This window comes from Xenopus tropicalis, chromosome 5, assembly GCF_000004195.4.
Source record: "Xenopus tropicalis strain Nigerian chromosome 5, UCB_Xtro_10.0, whole genome shotgun sequence".
Lineage (NCBI taxonomy): Eukaryota > Metazoa > Chordata > Amphibia > Anura > Pipidae > Xenopus > Xenopus tropicalis.
The window spans coordinates 123,385,478-123,403,591 of NC_030681.2; the positions used below are offsets into that span (position 1 = coordinate 123,385,478).

The window sequence follows — 18,114 nt, forward strand, 5'->3', positions numbered from 1 at the left end:
GTAAATTCCAGAAAAGATTTGTAATAGCTTGCTCTAGGAGTAAGAGGCAGGATCAGGGTAGTTAGTAGAGCAGTCAAAAGGTCCAACAAGGAGGCCAATTCAATGTCAATGCTGCCTATAGAGTGGTTATGCTTAGGAATTGTTTCACCAAGACAATGGGGTGTTACAAACACCTGTATTTGTGTGATAACCAAATAATGTAAGAAAGTATCTGAAGCATTTATTGATGTGATATTGTACCATTTGAATCAGAACCCACTAAGACGCTGTGTAAGATCTATTCAATATATGTTAATAATGTACATTCCCTAGTCCCTTTTTGGACAGATCAGACTAAGGGCTACGTTCATGAAATCACGAGTACCGAACGATTGTAAACAGCGGGAAAACCGTTCCGACTTTGACTCTTCTGTGCATGATTTTGGAAGCCTCCCATAGGAATCAATGGCACTCTGCAGCTCCAAGAAAAATTCACCCAGCACACCCTTACCTTCTCCAACAATTCTTACTCGGTGCACAGCCCAGAGAGTCGGCACTCCCAGCGCAGTCCAGCAAAAAATAATTGACCGGCACAACGAGTGTAATGCAAATGGGGATTGGCCCCTGCGTGTTTATTCAAAAATAGCAGCAACGTTTCGGGGGCGTACCCCTTCGCCAGGCATACAAACCAGTGCAGTGAATATGATTAAATAGTTTCACACTTCATTAGCATACACAATTGTGCAATTAGTATATTTAACCTTTAAACAATCTGTAAAAGCCTGCAGCTCCAACCTGGCCCAAGGAAAGTCTCCCATAGGGCTCAATGGCACTCTGCAGCTCCAACCCGGCCCAAGGAAAGTCTCCCATAGGGCTCAATGGCACTCTGCAGCTCCAACCCGGCCCAAGGAAAGTCTCCCATAGGGCTCAATGGCACTCTGCAGCTCCAACCCGGCCCAAGGAAAGTCTCCCATAGGGCTCAATGGCACTCTGCAGCTCTAACCCGGCCCAAGGAAAGTCTCCCATAGGGCTCAATGGCACTCTGCAGCTCCAACCCGGCCCAAGGAAAGTCTCCCATAGGGCTCAATGGCACTCTGCAGCTCCAACCCGGCCCAAGGAAAGTCTCCCATAGGGCTCAATGGCACTCTGCAGCTCCAACCCGGCCCAAGGAAAGTCTCCCATAGGGCTCAATGGCACTCTGCAGCTCCAACCCGGCCCAAGGAAAGTCTCCCATAGGGCTCAATGGCACTCTGCAGCTCCAACCTGGCCCAAGGAAAGTCTCCCATAGGGCTCAATGGCACTCTGCAGCTCCAACCTGGCCCAAGGAAAGTCTCCCATAGGGCTCAATGGCACTCTGCAGCTCCAACCTGGCCCAAGGAAAGTCTCCCATAGGAATCAATGGCACTCTGCAACTCCAACCTGGCCGAAGGAAAGTCTCCCATAGGGCTCAATGGCACTCTGCAGCTCCAACCCGACCCAAGGAAAGTCTCCCATAGGGCTCAATGGCACTCTGCAGCTCCAACCCGGCCCAAGGAAAGTCTCCCATAGGACTCAATGGCACTCTGCAGCTCCAACCCGGCCCAAGGAAAGTCTCCCATAGGGCTCAATGGCACTCTGCAGCTCCAACCCGGCCCAAGGAAAGTCTCCCATAGGGCTCAATGGCACTCTGCAGCTCCAACCTGGCCCAAGGAAAGTCTCCCATAGGGCTCAATGGCACTCTGCAGCTCCAACCTGGCCCAAGGAAAGTCACGATAATGAAGCTTGAATGAATCCGAAACTTTCGTACTCGGTGCGACAATAAGATTTTATCACACAAATTTTGTTGCAAGGTACAAAATTTTCGTGCAAAGTACGAAATTGTCGCACAAGCTACGAAATTGTCGCAGAAAATATGCACACATCATTCGAACGAACGCTCGGAGGGTTCGTGGATTAATAAATGTCCCCCTTAAGGTATGAAGATCCAAATTACAAAAAAGATCCCTTATCTGGAAAACCCCAGGTCCCAAGCATTCTGGATAACAGGTCCCATACTTGTATTAGCTTTCACACATGAAAAATATAAATCACCCATTTTTGAATTTATATTGGTTTTAACAATATTAGAAGCATTATTTTATATGAATATAAATGGTGTTTTTGCTTTAGTTTTTATCTGCACTAAACAGATTTTTTTTTTCTCATATAAAATTATTTTTTTTTCAAACTGTCTAATATGCAAACACAGTGCCATTTCTGTCTTGTTATATTAAAGACTTAGCTAATTTACCATTTGGGCAGAATACCAGACTACCCAAATCAGTTCATGGCTATAGCTTTAATTGAAATAAAATATACTTTTTGCATGTATTTAAGCACTCCTGTTTTAAAGTTTTAGACTTTCAAAAAGTTAAAAGTTGCACTGCAGCAGTGAATCTGTTTGTCCTTCAGTACCTCTTATTTCTTGTTACCTGTTGGATTACTTGGTACCAAAGAGCACAAAGGGACTAGTTGTATAATGTAAAACCTCCTGTTTCCAGTGTATAACCCTGGTATGAAGGCCATATAATACATTTAATACTGCAGTCCTTCTATGCATACCTCCCAACATTTGAAAAATGAAAAGAGGGACAAAAAGACTTGGCGCGCGCAGTGCACCAAAATTTTTTGACCACGCCCACCTTTGTGGCCACGCCCCAATTAACACACCCCATTTTTTTCTAAAAATACTCCTTTTATATAGTTTAAATGGTGGGATCAGACGCAAATGTGCTATACCCTCATACTGTACTACTTAAGGAAAACAATATAGCAACTCCTACATATAAATACAAATAGAGAGAGAAGGCAGTGAGTTATAACTATGTACCAGTTTTTCCCCCCATACACAGTATCCCCAATGGCCCACAGTACCCTTCATACACAGTGCCCCCCAATACACAGTACCCTTCATACACAGTACCCTTCATACAGTGCCCCCCAATACACAGTACCCTTCATACACAGTGCCCCCCAATACACAGTACCCCCAATACACAGTACCCTTCATACAGTGCCCCCAATACACAGTGACCCCAATACACAGTGCCCCCAATACACAATGCCCTTCATACACAGTACCCCCAACACACAGTGCCCCAATACACAGTGCCCCCCAACACACAGTGCCCCCAACACACAGTGCCCCCAATACACAGTGACCCCAATACACAGTGCCCCCCAATACACAGTGCCCCCAATACACAGTGTCCCCAATACACAGTGCCCCCCAATACACAGTGCCCACCAATACACAGTGCCCCAAATACACAGAGCCCCCCATTACACAGAGCCCCCCATTACACAGAGCCCCCATTACACAGAGCCCCCCATTACACAGAGCCCCCCACACATCCTCCTACTTCTCCCGTGGTTCCTCTCCTTATACGGCTCCATGTGCGGCGGTGCCAGGCCCTTTTATAAGGTTGCGCCCCGTGTGTACGTGTGACGTCAGTATGCACGGGGCGCAACCTTATAAAAGGGCCTGGCACTGCCGGAGAAGAAGCCACATAAGGAGAGGAATCGCGCAAGGAGCAGGGGGGTATGTTCTATGTATTATGGTATTCAGATCCATCCTAGGGCTGTGAGTTGTCCATGTCATCAAGAGTCCAGCCCCCATGACAAAAACAATGTGCCCCAAAGTGCTTGCATGGCAGGCCCAGACTAGTAATCAGACAAATGCCAGAGGGGCTGCTGTAAGATGCCATAGACAGTCACTATTTAGTGCAGGGGTGAGCAAACTTTTAGGCCCAGGGGCCACATTGACTTTTAAAATTTGGCAGACGGGCCAGGCCAGCGCCGTCTCTGCTCATCATTCTCCTAGGTTTTGCGTCGCTGCACTTACATGCAGTCTTGACATGAGACTTCTGAAAGGCAGAAGATGCGGACTGCGGTCTCTGTTAGGAAAAGCGAGACACACCAATCCTTGGTGGGCCGGATCAAAAAGACTAACGGGCCGGACTTGGCCCGCGGACCTTAGTTTGCCCACCCCTGATTTAGTGAGTTGTTGGGGGGCTGTTTGAGCCTCTTTGTGCTTTATATTCCAGGGACTATTTTGAATTCCAGTCCAGATTGTGGTACAGTGCTGCCCCCTAGTGTTTCATCACAGGCGCAATGTGCCCCCTGCTGTTTTATGACAGGCAGCGTGGCTACCCAGTGTTTCACAACAAGCACACCATATCCCCCCAGTGTTTCACAACAAGCACACCATATCCCCCCCCCCAGTGTTTCATAACATGCACACCATATCCCCCCAGTGTTTCACAACAAGCACACCATATCCCCCCAGTGTTTCACAACAAGCACACCATATCCCCCCAGTGTTTCACAACAAGCACACCATATCCCCCCCAGTGTTTCATAACATGCACACCATATCCCCCCCCAGTGTTTCACAACAAGCACACCATATCCCCCCCAGTGTTTCACAACAAGCACACCATATCCCCCCAGTGTTTCACAACATGCACACCATATCCCCCCCAGTGTTTCATAACATGCACACCATATCCCCCCCCAGTGTTTCACAACAAGCACACCATATCCCCCCAGTGTTTCACAACAAGCACACCATATCCCCCCCAGTGTTTCATAACATGCACACCATATCCCCCCCCAGTGTTTCACAACAAGCACACCATATCCCCCCCAGTGTTTCACAACATGCACACCATATCCCCCCAGTGTTTCACAACATGCACACCATATCCCCCCAGTGTTTCACAACATGCACACCATATCCCCCCAGTGTTTCACAACAAGCACACCATATCCCCCCAGTGTTTCACAACAAGCACACCATATCCCCCCAGTGTTTCACAACAAGCACACCATATCCCCCCAGTGTTTCACAACAAGCACACCATATCCCCCCCAGTGTTTCACAACAAGCACACCATATCCCTCCAGTGTTTCACAACAAGCACACCATATCCCTCCAGTGTTTCACAACAAGCACACCATATCCCCCCAGTGTTTCACAACAAGCACACCATATCCCCCCAGTGTTTCACAACAAGCACACCATATCCCCCCAGTGTTTCACAACAAGCACACCATATCCCCCCAGTGTTTCACAACAAGCACACCATATCCCCCCAGTGTTTCATAACATGCACACCATATCCCCCCAGTGTTTCATAACATGCACACCATATCCCCCCCAGTGTTTCACAACAAGCACACCATATCCCCCCCAGTGTTTCATAACAAGCACACCATATCCCCCCCCCCCAGTGTTTCCCCCCAGTGTTTCACAACAAGCACACCATATCCCCCCAGTGTTTCACAACAAGCACACCATATCCCTCCAGTGTTTCACAACAAGCACACCATATCCCCCCAGTGTTTCACAACAAGCACACCATATCCCCCCAGTGTTTCACAACAAGCACACCATATCCCCCCCTGTGTTTCACAACAAGCACACCATATCCCTCCAGTGTTTCACAACAAGCACACCATATCCCCCCAGTGTTTCACAACAAGCACACCATATCCCCCCCAGTGTTTCACAACAAGCACACCATATCCCCCCAGTGTTTCACAACAAGCACACCATATCCCCCCAGTGTTTCACAACAAGCACACCATATCCCCCCAGTGTTTCACAACAAGCACACCATATCCCCCCAGTGTTTCACAACAAGCACACCATATCCCCCCAGTGTTTCCCAACATGCAGTGTGGCACTAAGCATTGCATGACACGTAGGGTGGCCCCAAAAATGTCATGATAAAGTGGCAAAGTGCGGCCACAGGCAGAATTTTACAACAGGCACAGTGTGCCTCTCACAACTTCATTAATCTTTTAACTGGGGCAAGAAGCATTAGCTACACTGTATAAGAACAGCTTATGGAGTACTGAAAGTGAATGTAATAAAAATGTGCCCGTCAGTAACAATTCTAGGCACAGAAACGCTTCTTTCAAATGCGTGCTGCCCTTAGTCTGAAATGTGTTTGCCTTTTTACCATATGGAGGAGGCTGGAGCGCAGCTCCTTTCACCTGCAGGAAAGCGTATACTCGCAACGCTTGCAGAGCAGAAACTTCCCATATAGTTAGTACAGGCACATTCCAACTGCCAGCTACATTGTGTAAAAATCCTCTCCTCTTCCCAAGCTGACAGAGCGCTGTCAGGAGTATTGAGGCAAGGGGAGGGAAATTGAGCTTAGCAACGGCTCCTGATAGGACATAGCCATCTCCAACCAAAGGCTCGTCACTTCCGCCCACGCATGCGCGTCTCTGCTTTTAGCTTCGCAACTTACAGCCCTTCTACTGAGGGGTTCAGCGCATGCGCGGGCATGCGCGCCCTCATATTATTAATATATATATAAGGCTAAGGATAATGAGGATTGTTTCACTTCTGCTACAAGGTGACAAGCTTTAGTGGGTGCAACCACAGCAAGGTTCGGGGGGGTTGGTGTAGAGTGCCAGTAAAGTGTTAAGGGCGGGGAAGGGCACTGGATACTTTGCAAGGGTAAGGCAGAGAAGTGTTTCCACTGGATCCTGCCCCACTGCTTCCCTTCTGCAGGGGAAAAGAATGAGAGAGAATGAGCCAGAGAGACACCCTGGTGCATCTGTTTGCTGGAGGGTAGGTGCTTTTTTCTTTAAATTCAGGAGTGTCCTGTCTGTAGCTCTCCAGCTGTGGCTGAACTACACCTCTAGCACCAGACTGTGCTGGGAGTTCTACTTCTAAAGCAGCTGGAGGGTCGCAGGTTGGATATGCGTGTAAATGGTTTTTTTATTTAACTGTCTGTCATTCATCTTTTCAGTGCTACACAGTTTAATTGCCAAGCATCTTTGGCAAAAGGGCATTTTTGTTGTCCAAATGGACCCAGAGGCCACATAATATTAAAGCAACTTCATTTTATTTTCCCCCTGTATCCCTAAGTGCCAGAGCAGGGTGCCCTTTGGTGTTCACTTCTTATCAGTGATGCTTGTATTTCTTGCAGACTAGGGCAGTTGTACATCAGAAGGGACTGCCGAGTAGGCATTGGCTGGCACTGCACAATATGAACACTTTATTAAGCCCTTTAGAGCTCTTTCAACTGTATGTACTTGAGGGTGTTTATTTAGTTAGGTGCATTATTTGTCCTCTGTGATGTGCACATAAATATGGGGAAAAGGTAACAAGCACGTTCAGCTCTACTGAAACGTGTGATGCACTTATATATGCCTTATATTTATATCCTAGGCTGAATTATAGCGACTGACATGGCAAGAATGCCACTTAGCCATCTGTGATATGTAAGGGCAGCTGTGTGGCAGTGCTGCTATAAATGTTAATTGGGTGTTTTGACCTGCTACATATTTACACACATTTGAATAATAACTTAGTTTACCTAGTTTCTGTTCTTTTTGTTTTCTGCAAAATAAGCCTGCAATGTGAACTGTGAGCATTTTAAAAAGCATTAAAAGGCATTTAGAAAGCATTTTAAAAATCACTTAAACACACTTATATATCCCATATAGATACCGTTGACTTAATTTAGTCATTAACATGGCACTTAAACAGCAAAAGTAACCAGATTATTAATAATAATATAGCAAGAAAACTATATAATATGTCTTTACATCAGCACATGCTGAACTCTGTAGTAAAATATTGCCTGTTTTTCATTTCAGTTTTAGATCTGTGGTAGTATCCAGTGCCAAGTCATGCAACAATGTTTCAGTGAGACATGTGACACTTGTTGTGTTTGGTTGGGCTGCGGCTATATTGCTACAACAAATGAAAGATGTAAACTTGCTTTTATGCAGTAGAGGTTATGGTCATGTTCTCTCCTATTCATTCCTTCAGGGGGAATGTTGGAAATTGCATAGAGCCTGAAAAACAGGTAAAGCATAGGGAAGAGCTTGTGGTAGTTAAAATACAAAGTAAGATATTGCAGAAAGTTGCATCGTTGCTGTTTGTAGGATGAAAACAACATCTTTGTCAGATGTGAAAATATTTGTTTCATTCAAACTGTTACACCAACTGTGGTAACTTTTTTGTTGGACATTTTAGCAAAGACAGTTTTTAAGAGGGATTATAGGCTCTTTATTTGAATTTCAGTATTCACCACTAAAGGGCCCTTAGCTTAGCAAATGATTTCAGTGTAGCTAAAGCTGGGCATATTTAGCAGGACTTTAACAGTATCTGAACACTTAATTTGTAGGCCGAACTGTTGCATACTGGTCAAGTAGGAAACTGGCATGGAAGGCCAAAGTATATTGCTTGTCTGATGGGCCTAAAAAAAGATTTGCTCTGCTAATTACTCTTTACAGATATAAATTAAAGCCATAAGGTTGTCTGGTTTTTCTCATTTGAACAATGAGAACAAGTGCTATAAAATCAAAATTTCCATACAGGAGCCCAAAACATGCACCCTTATTCATAGAAATTGGTGGTAAATGACCAAAATTGTTTGGCATTATGGGTTCTTACATAGCCAGCTTAAACACCACCTATTTAAAGCATTTATTTTAAATATGTTTTAATTAGCTTTGAACAAAATTTAGCATAGGTGAGTGGAAAATATAGGACTCAACTGTATGTCTTGGAAATGGTCCTCATGGTAATATTTAAGTTCTGGAGCCTTTCCTCAGTGCTGTCTTGTAACAGGTATCAATAACTGTACCTCAGTGTAGCAGGCCTGACGGCTATCGAATTCTTCCGCACAGGGTTCAAACACTTATTTGAAGTTGGTCAGCTTTAATATATGGCCTATTTATAATTTGATCCTAAAAAAAATGCTCCTGCTGATTTATAATTATAAGTATCCTGGGAAGCATGATCTTTGCAAACCATGTATGCATAAGTTATCATATTTCATTGTGCATCTGCAGTTTGTAGTTCAGTCGAGTCCTGTAGTTAATTTCACATATCTGTTTCACTTAAGCAGTGCTTTCCCATCTCAACTGATGGCTGTAAATCATCCTTTTAACTTCTCTCTTTAAGGATGACTCAACATATGTGAAAAATCCCTTTTATTTTGCAAACATTAACATTCAAAGTTGCTTACAAAATGCATTCTAACTTTCAAGTTGTCTTTGACTAAATTAACTTTATTACAGAGCCAATCAAGCCTATCCAACTATTAGGCCTATACAGCTACCAGTAGGTGCTTTCTCTCCCTTGCCAGGGTAGTCAGGGACTGATTTCTGGGTGGTTGCCAAGCAGTTGCGTATCAAAGATGAGGGTGCACATTTATTTCAACTCTGCTTCTGTGCAAGGAATTCGCTAAAAGCAGCGTCAGATGGAAAATGTAAGAAATTGTAGTCAGGTGAGTGGTGATGATCTCCACTGATCCTGTCAACACTTTACTCTTGTGAAGTATAGGAAGATTTATCTTTTGGGCACCCCTGTGGCTGCCTTGATACTGCTGTTTATTTTCTTCCACTCACAGATACCACTGTATTTACGAGTAGCAGTTTATAAATAGAAATATACATAGATACATACATGAGAAAATATGTAAATGAAAAAAAAAACTGTTTTCTTTTTCTCTCCATATTTTCTTATTTACAATATTTAAAATTTCTCCAAGGATGCAATACACAAGCACAGCTAAGTTCTGGGTCTTCTGTAGGTATAGGTGGAGGTGCAGCTGCAAGCCCTTCACAAATATAGGCCCATAATATTTTTACCATGAAGAAACTGAACATCAGCTCTTAACTATATAGCATCTATCACAAACTCAGATAGACCTGCTAAAGCTTATTGTGCTGTTGATGTATGGCCATGGGTGCTCTATTTGTTTGTGCTACAAAAGTTTACAACAGTGGTGACTCGGCTCACAGCATCACATCAAACGGGCTTGTGGTTTTCAGGTTTAAGTCTTCAAGAGGAGCTACAACAAAGAAAACATACATGCTTCTAGTGCACTTTATAAACTAACACAATGTTTATTAAAGTAAAACTATACCCCCAGAATGAATACTTAACCAACAGGTCACTTAACATAATATAAACTATCAAAGAATCTCGCCAGACTGGAATATTTAAGTAAATATTGTCCTATTACATCATTTCCCTTGATCCACCATTTAGTGATGGTCTGTGCTCTAACTGTAACAGGAAGTAGTGTGGAAGCAAAAGACAGAATTTTGGCCATTAATTGGCTGATGTGGCCTAGCATGTATGTGTGCCCTTGGTTTGTGTGCACTGTGAATTCTATGATGAGCACAATAATGAATTTATTATGCCTTTTATCAACTGATTGCACTGGACCACAGCAACCAAGATAGTTACTTATGATCCAATTTGTTCATCTATACTTCTTTGTTCTCCATTTGTACACATGCATCACTGATGGCTACAACTAATAAGTTAATGCTTCATCTTATTTTCTGGAGGCAAACCTGATGAACTTTCTGGTACAGGGAAACAGAAGGACTTACTTGGCAAAATAAATATTAGAGTAAGTGACTTCTTTGTAAACAAATCTCAATATTGTATCCAAGATATAGCCATGATGATAACTCTTCTGGTGGTATCACGTCTACTTAAATTTGATTTATTCACTTGAAATAGTCAGGCAGAAGATGTTCCTCAGCTTTGCAACACAAGAAGTGATTTAGAATCTAGTGTCTAAATGAGTCTTTTTACTGTTTTCTGCTGTAGCCACAAATTGCATTATATTGAAGTCGTTAAAGGAAAAGGAAAGGTAAAAACTAAGTAAGCTTTATCAGAAAGGTCTATGTAAATACAGCCAAAAAAGGATTTCTTGTCTCTCTTTTTTCTTCCTGTGCCAGAGTCTGCGCAGCTCTCTCCTCTCTCCTGCTCCCCCCTCCCTCAACAATGCTAAGAACTCCCTCCCCCCCTTAGGTATGTGTGATCTGAGTCATTCAGCAGGAAGCTTCCTCATAGTCTTACAGACTGGGCATGTACAGGGGTCTTGGTCTTGGTGCAGGAGCGTGGCATTATGGGAATTTTCTTTACAGAGCTCAGCGGTTTGTTTTCCTATGAGGCTTCTGATCATCTGAACGGGAGAAATATGGGGAGACGTAAGGGCACTATTGAGAGAACTGAAGGTATGCCTTCAGTTTGAGATTATTTTTTTATTAGCCTTTCCTTCTCCTTTAATGGAGACCCACCATATGCAGTCTTCCATTTTTGAGTCCAGAGTCAAATTCAAAATTAATGGCATAAACCCTAGAGAAAAAGAAAATAGGCGGAAATCAGAAAAGCTTAGCAAAAGAATAGTGTAGTCCAACCAATAATTTTTTTAAAAGCACAGTAAATGCTAGCAAAATTAATACAGCCCTACTGAACAGTTGCTTAGTACAGAACACTTTCATTTAAGCAAGAGTTTTGGCTTTAGGCGTGACCTTATCAGCGATTTAGTGACATTTTTTTTTTGTTGGTATGGGCTTGGTGATCTCAACTGATTAGAAGATTTCCAGGTAAAAAACAAAAGTACTGATGGTGTAAGGTATTTTCACATAGGATCAATGGGAGAAAGCAGGAATTGTTTTAGTATTTTCAGCTGGCGGAAAGAAAGCTATGTGCTGTCAACCTTAAGTAGGCCATACACAGTCTGGTGACTTGGCAGCTTATTGGCCTGTGTATGGGGCCCACCAGTGTGCCTGCCTGACTAAATTTCAGTCAGATTTCAAACGGAGGATTCTATAAAATAATAATAGATCTATCTGCTGCATTTTGGTGACTGAATGATGGGAGCTGTAGTAATTATTAACTGGTGAACACCAAATTTGGCAGCTCTGATTAATGGCCTTGTACTGGCTTTTTAAATGAAGTGTTCCCTCAGATTATGATTTTTGCCCTTGGGATGTACTTGCTTCCTTGTTGTGCAGCACCTGTTAAGTATTGGATGCTCTAGACATTCATTTGCTCTTCATTATAGAAGTATATTGTGATAATTTGATTTATTTCCCTAAATCTTGTGACCTGCCAAGCCACACTTTCCTGCCAGGATTCCCTGCAAGTGGTTGTACTGCATACATTATTGTCTGTTTTGACAGTATAAACAGTTAAAAGAAAGGTAGGAAAGTATAACTCGGCAATTTGTTGATATTGGCAACAGTATGGCACTACAGGGGCATTGCCCTAACAAGTGTTGTAATAACCAATAATCAAACAACATTATTGCAGAAGATTACAGGATATTGTTATATTTGCTGGTGAGAATTGAAAGGCAGTCATGTATGAACTGTTTTTTTTTGTTTTGTTTTGTTTTTTTTCCTGGATATGACAGGGTTTTACTTATTGTTAATTGGATCCTAAAGGAACTGACCCTAGTATGAATGTTACAGAGCACTTAGACTGTAAGCTTCCATTTGGCAAGTCTAATGTGAATGATAAACACTATATAAATAAATAATGATAATATTGCATAAAGAACCGCCTGAATCTCTAGCTTGAATCTGCCTATCCAACATCTCACACTTTTTTCCACTGTTACAACCTCTCTTTGTGAGGAATGCCTTATCTCTAGATTTTGAAACATTGTTGGTGGGATTTATTTGCATTCAGCTTGGCTCCCATCCATAATTCCATCATTCCAATTCATCCCACATCAAATTAGTTCTACACGGAGACAACATTGTGCCAAAGCAGGAAGGGCTTTCCCAAAACCATTGCTACAAAGTAAAAGGTGCTGAATTGTGAAGAATGTTGTTTACCCTTAAGTGTTCTGGTTTGCTTTTACTGAAAATGCATAAACCCTAAAAAAACATGTTTCTACTGCTCTAAAGTCTGGTGGAGATGACCTTTACACCACTCCACCCTACTTGGCATTGGGCACTGTGATGGCCTGTATATGCCAGCTTACCTGCTAAAACCAAAGTTATCCTGCTCTTGTCCTGATATTGGTCCCTTTCTATGAATTTAGGTGGCCTACCATTTTATAGGTAAAAATATTTGCCTCTAGATGTTTACCGTTTGATTTTTTTACATTTAGGTGACTGGGACAGAAATACGCTGAGCTGACCTAGAGAGGCCACATCCTATCACAATGCCAATACATAGCTGTTTACTAAAATTATACAACCGTGTCATTAATCTATGCAGCTTCACAGGCCAATTCTTAACAAAAACTTCTCACAAAAACATTTACACAAGGGTAATGTCATTATTTATACAGCAAATAAAGCCAGCTTGAGAGAAAGTACACACTATGATTCGACAACTTTTGGAACCTCCTTTATTTTATTATATTCATGTACACTTTTTAGAATAAATTTGTGTTTTCTCTGAAATGTTTTTTTTTTGGGTACGGAGGGACTTTAAGTAAATAATGTTATTTTCTGCACCCAAGACACACTTATATGACAACTGTCAATAGAGTTGAAGTCAGCATAGGTAGTTATGCACAGGTGTAGTTCCACCTGTGCATAAAAAGGCAATTAAAAAATATTGTTATACAAGATTATAGTTTGACATTTCAATTTTCTCCCTCTGGAGTTTCCCAGTTGCCTGCTCTTTAAACTGTTACGATTGACTACATTAGCTAATACATTTCTCAGCCACATCAAAAGTGTCAGCAACTGATGTATCAACATGCAACTGTTGCTCTGTGTCGTACAGTTCATTGAGGATGCTTATTAGGGGCTGAAGCTGCCCCTTTATATATCAATAGCTAATAGAGTCCCACCCACCGTCATGAGGGGCCTATAAATCCTAAAATGTAGCTTTTCCGTTCTACCTATGTTGAGCCTTTAGCAAAAAATGCAGTGTGCATTCGAAAAAACAGGTAGGCTGTGAAGGTTATCTCTGTCACATAATTTATATGCTGAAGGATATGTTGGGAACAGGTTTAGTGACCTATTTGGAACAGATAACATTCTCACAAATGAATTGTTACCACAGAAAATTTCACATTATAGTACATAAGGATTAGGAATGAATTTGCATGTAATTGGAAGCTACTGAAAATGGCCGGCAGTTAATGTTTGTGTGGATATATTTCTCGTCTACATCTAACCTATTGCACATTCTTGGCTGTGAGCCGCTCACAAGTAGGCCAAGGGTCATGGCAAGCAGAGAAGGCCTATGGAGAAAGCTATGCATAGAAAGGAATGTAGTCAGACTTGGTAACCCAGCTCTGCAGTATAGTTTAAAAGCAAAATAATCACCTTCTTTAGAAAAGCACCAAGGACATAAAGCATAAAGGCCGCAGAATAATCATAACGTAGCACATCTTTTGTTTTGTTTATATTTGTGTGCCAGCATTATGTGTAAGTCACCTTCACAACAATAAGCTTTGCCTAATGTGCAATTTTACCAATGCATAAAGAGCAAAGTTATCCCTATGGAATTGACTTTTAAAGTGGACATTCCCCTTTTTTAAAGAATTGTAGGTGCTCTATAGTAAATTGTAATCTTTTTTTAATGGCATTATGAGGGGTGACAGCCCCTGAAGTAGAAAGTAAGTCTTAGTGGCATATTTATTATAGTGTGTAAGCCGGAGATCAGATCTTTGCTTTTGTTTTCTAACTTGTAGATGTTCAAATTGCTGATTGGTTGCTTTGAGCAACATCACTGGTGTGGTACGCACTGTAATAAATATGCCCCTTAGTCACTGGGTGGGGGTGCCTTCTCCTTGTAAGTAATTTTTTATTTATGTAGTATAGCATTCTGTCTATTTCCATGAGGCTAGTGGCACACAAAGCTGCTCACCAACTTTTCCCTGCCTGCATTTTCTATGGCGTGAGCCTATGAGTGCACACATGGAGTGGATTTTGGCACGTAAACATGAAAATATGCATTGTCGCACTTAAAACGGCTTCAAAAACTGCAGGCAGATAAGAGCCACTAGCCTAATTTGTGCTGTTATTATGTTTTGCAACCATGTGATTAACAGATTAAATATTTATTTTTGAATTGTACCAAGCCTTTAGCACTGTCTCAGCATTTGTACTTGTGCAGTCTTGCATTGTGCATGTGAATAAAGCAGGATGTGATCAGCTAATGATTTTTATCTGCTGACTCAGTACACTAGGTCATGTTAGGTTTATATCGGGGTGTCAGGGAAACAGCCACTTATATGTAAACTTAGCTTTACTCTAAACTTTATAGGATGAAATTTCATTTTTGGTATTTGCAGTAGATTTTTTTTGTCTTAGAATTGTCTTAGAACTACTACTTGCTTTTAGGCTCTAGCAACCAAACAGCAGTTAAAATGCCATGCATAACAAAAAAAGGTTATTATTTATAAATCGAGAACCAACTGCAAATTTTCTTTGAATATACTGTGCACATCATACAACTGCTTGGCAGACAAATGGTGTTGTTTAATGGCCACTGAGCCCTTTAGACCCTATTACTTGCTTGGGTAGAGAGGATTCTTTTCTTGTTTTTATTTCTTGGACACATCAATCCTGGCAGCCAAGACTGACCACACAAAAGAGCGCCTGTCTTGTAATTAGGCCATGGGGCTCCATTCACATAGTGTTTGTGTAAAAACTATTTGCTATTGGGCACACTAGCCAAAATGCTGCTCTGCACACTTTACTCATTAGAGAGATTGTTGCAACCCTTGTCTGCTTTTTAATGGGGCACACACACAGGGGCTTAAGTTGCCAGCTTCAAAGTTGGTGCCAAGCTTAGTTGCTCCACTATGTCCACGTGGCCTTTTAAAACGTTTATTTAAGGTATTTACAAATACAGGTATAGGACCCGTTATCCAGAATGCTTGGGACCAAGGGTATTCCGGATAAGGGGTCTTTCTGTGATTTGGATCTCCATACCTTAAGTCTACTAAATCAATAAACCATTAATTAAACCCAGTAGGATTGTTTTGCACCCAATAAGGATTATTTACATCTCGGTTGGGATCAATTACAAGGTAATGTTTTATTACTACAGAGAAAAAGGAAATCAGTTTTAAAATTCTGAATTATTTGATTAAAATGGAGTCTATGGGAGACGGGCATTCCTTAATTCAGAGCTTTCTGGAGAATGGGTTTCCGGATAAAGGATCCCACACCTGTACCATAAAGTTGCTGAGCATTTATTTCTGGTCAGGTGTCAATTCCCATTGTAAGGTAACTACACCTTTAAACTCTCACTGCATATGTGATTTCTTGAAAATTATATTAAGGGTATGACATTTTTGCCCCACACCTAGTGGATTTTTTTTTTTCATATAAAGTTATAGTGGGGTGGTTTGAATAGACAATGTTTCTTCTGTCTGAAGCAGACTTGGGAAAACAGTTTTTTTTTCTCCTAGCTTTTCCTCCTACCAGTCCATCCAGTAAAATGTAAGAGGTGGTAGTTTCCAACAGAGTCATATTTAAATTATTTTATGCATGTAAAATAGTATAACAAACAATTTTTTAAAGATTTTTGTTCTTGTGCCAGCAACTAATTCTATGTCTGGTAAATGATTATAGGGAAACACAAATTCACTGTAAAGTGATGGCAAATGCAAGAGAGAAGAATTAGAATAAGCACTGTGCTAAACATGCAGTGTCAGAATTTTAGGTTTATGCTATGCAGACCCAAGTCACAGCAGTCAGGCACTTGTTTTCCAAAGCTACTGCATGGGAGACTCTGCTTAGCAAAATAACCATTTTTAAAGTGCTTATTAAGGGGATGCACTACCATAATGTTTGGATTTGCCCAAATACCTAATCCTCCACAAACAGTGTCTCACTGGGGTGCGAAGGGCCCACTAGAAAACCTTAGACTTTTGGCCTACTCTCCCCTTCTCTGTTTACTCACTTTCTTTAATCTCTTAATTACTTCTTTTTACATACTATCTCCATTTCTTTTGTTTCTTCTCTTATAGAATTGAGTAATTGCCATGGTATAGGCATACAAAGCAAATGGTTGGGTGAGCGTGAGGGCCCACTGACACTTGGGCCCACCGGGAGTTTTTCTGGTATCCTGGTGGGCCAGTCCAACACTGTCCACAAAGAATTTTGCTGAATTCCAAACCAAATATTCAAATGTGAGAAATCAAAAATGTGCATCATCTGCTTTTATTAAGCTGGCACTATTAAATAGTTAATGCACTGCTAAAATAGTTTTTATACATGTTGGATGGATAACCCCATCTTCCAGTGCAGCATGTTGGCCTGTGCCAGGTGCATGAGCAGAGGCAGGTCCGATTGTTTTAGGGCTTTATAGTGCAAATGAAAGAAAATGTTGAAATGTGACCATACTCTATGATCGCTTGTATAGTATTTTTTTACATGTCAGCCAGATACCAACAAGTATTAGCCAGTATATGGCCACCTTAATGCCAAGAACTGATTCTGCATGCTTAAGTAATCCAAAGCAAACTCAGCAGCAGTAAAACAACTAATCGATATGTTATATACTCCTGTGGTGCAGACAAGCTTTCTGAGCTTTCTCCTCCAGTTGATGGATTGTGTTCAGTTATGATCAGTACAATCATGATCAGATATATAGTACAGGTATAGAACCTGTTATCCAGAATGTTTTTTGGCACCTTGGTTTTTCTGGATAAGGAATCTTTGTGTTATTTGGATCTCTACAACTTAAGTCTACTAAAAATAATTTCAGTATTAATTAAACCCAATAGGATTGTTTTGTCACCAATAAGGATTAAATATATCTTAGTTGGGTAAAGGTACAAGGTAGTCTCTTATTATTGCTGGGAAAAAAAACATTTTTAAAAACTTTGGGTTAAAATGGAGTCTATAGGAGATGACCTTCCCGTAATTGGGAGCTTTCTGGATAATGGGTTTCCGGATATCTAGTCCCATACCTGTAATTGGTACAGACGGCCTTAGGTCATTTGTTGACAACTGCATGCTCTATGCTGTCCATCAGAACTAATGGCATCAGTAATGTTTACAGAACATTTTAATTTATTTATTTTGGATTAAAACAAACAATACAACCTACAAAGGAAAGCCCTCTCTGGAGACACTGAAGTCATACATCTGAGCAGACTTTGCTACATCATTCTGCACATGTATCCGTTAAAGCAGACGTGATTTAGTCCTAGAAAGCAGGAAATTTGTGCACACTAGAGAAAAGCAAATGTAAGCGTGCAAAATGTTCATGCCCTTTCAATAAATTTTTATTCAATACATTTTGCTAAAAATATAAATAAAATGTATATTATGGTACATTTGTCTTATAGTTCTTGATCTTGCAACATCTCTTTTACAACTGTTAACTTTCTCTCTCTTCTGCCTGCC

The 18,114-nt window shown here is 41.4% G+C and overlaps 1 protein-coding gene across 1 annotated transcript in view; it reads left to right on the forward strand.

The window, feature by feature from the left end:
• The first annotated feature begins 6,264 nt into the window (after positions 1 to 6,264).
• Positions 6,265 to 18,114, forward strand: part of slc25a36 (solute carrier family 25 (pyrimidine nucleotide carrier), member 36) — a 37,157-nt gene continuing 25,307 nt past the window's right edge. The window contains exon 1 of the mRNA XM_002941191.5: positions 6,265 to 6,586. Within this exon, the coding sequence (XP_002941237.1) occupies positions 6,546 to 6,586 (41 nt within the window). The 5' untranslated portion in view covers positions 6,265 to 6,545. The remainder of the gene's footprint in view (positions 6,587 to 18,114) is intronic.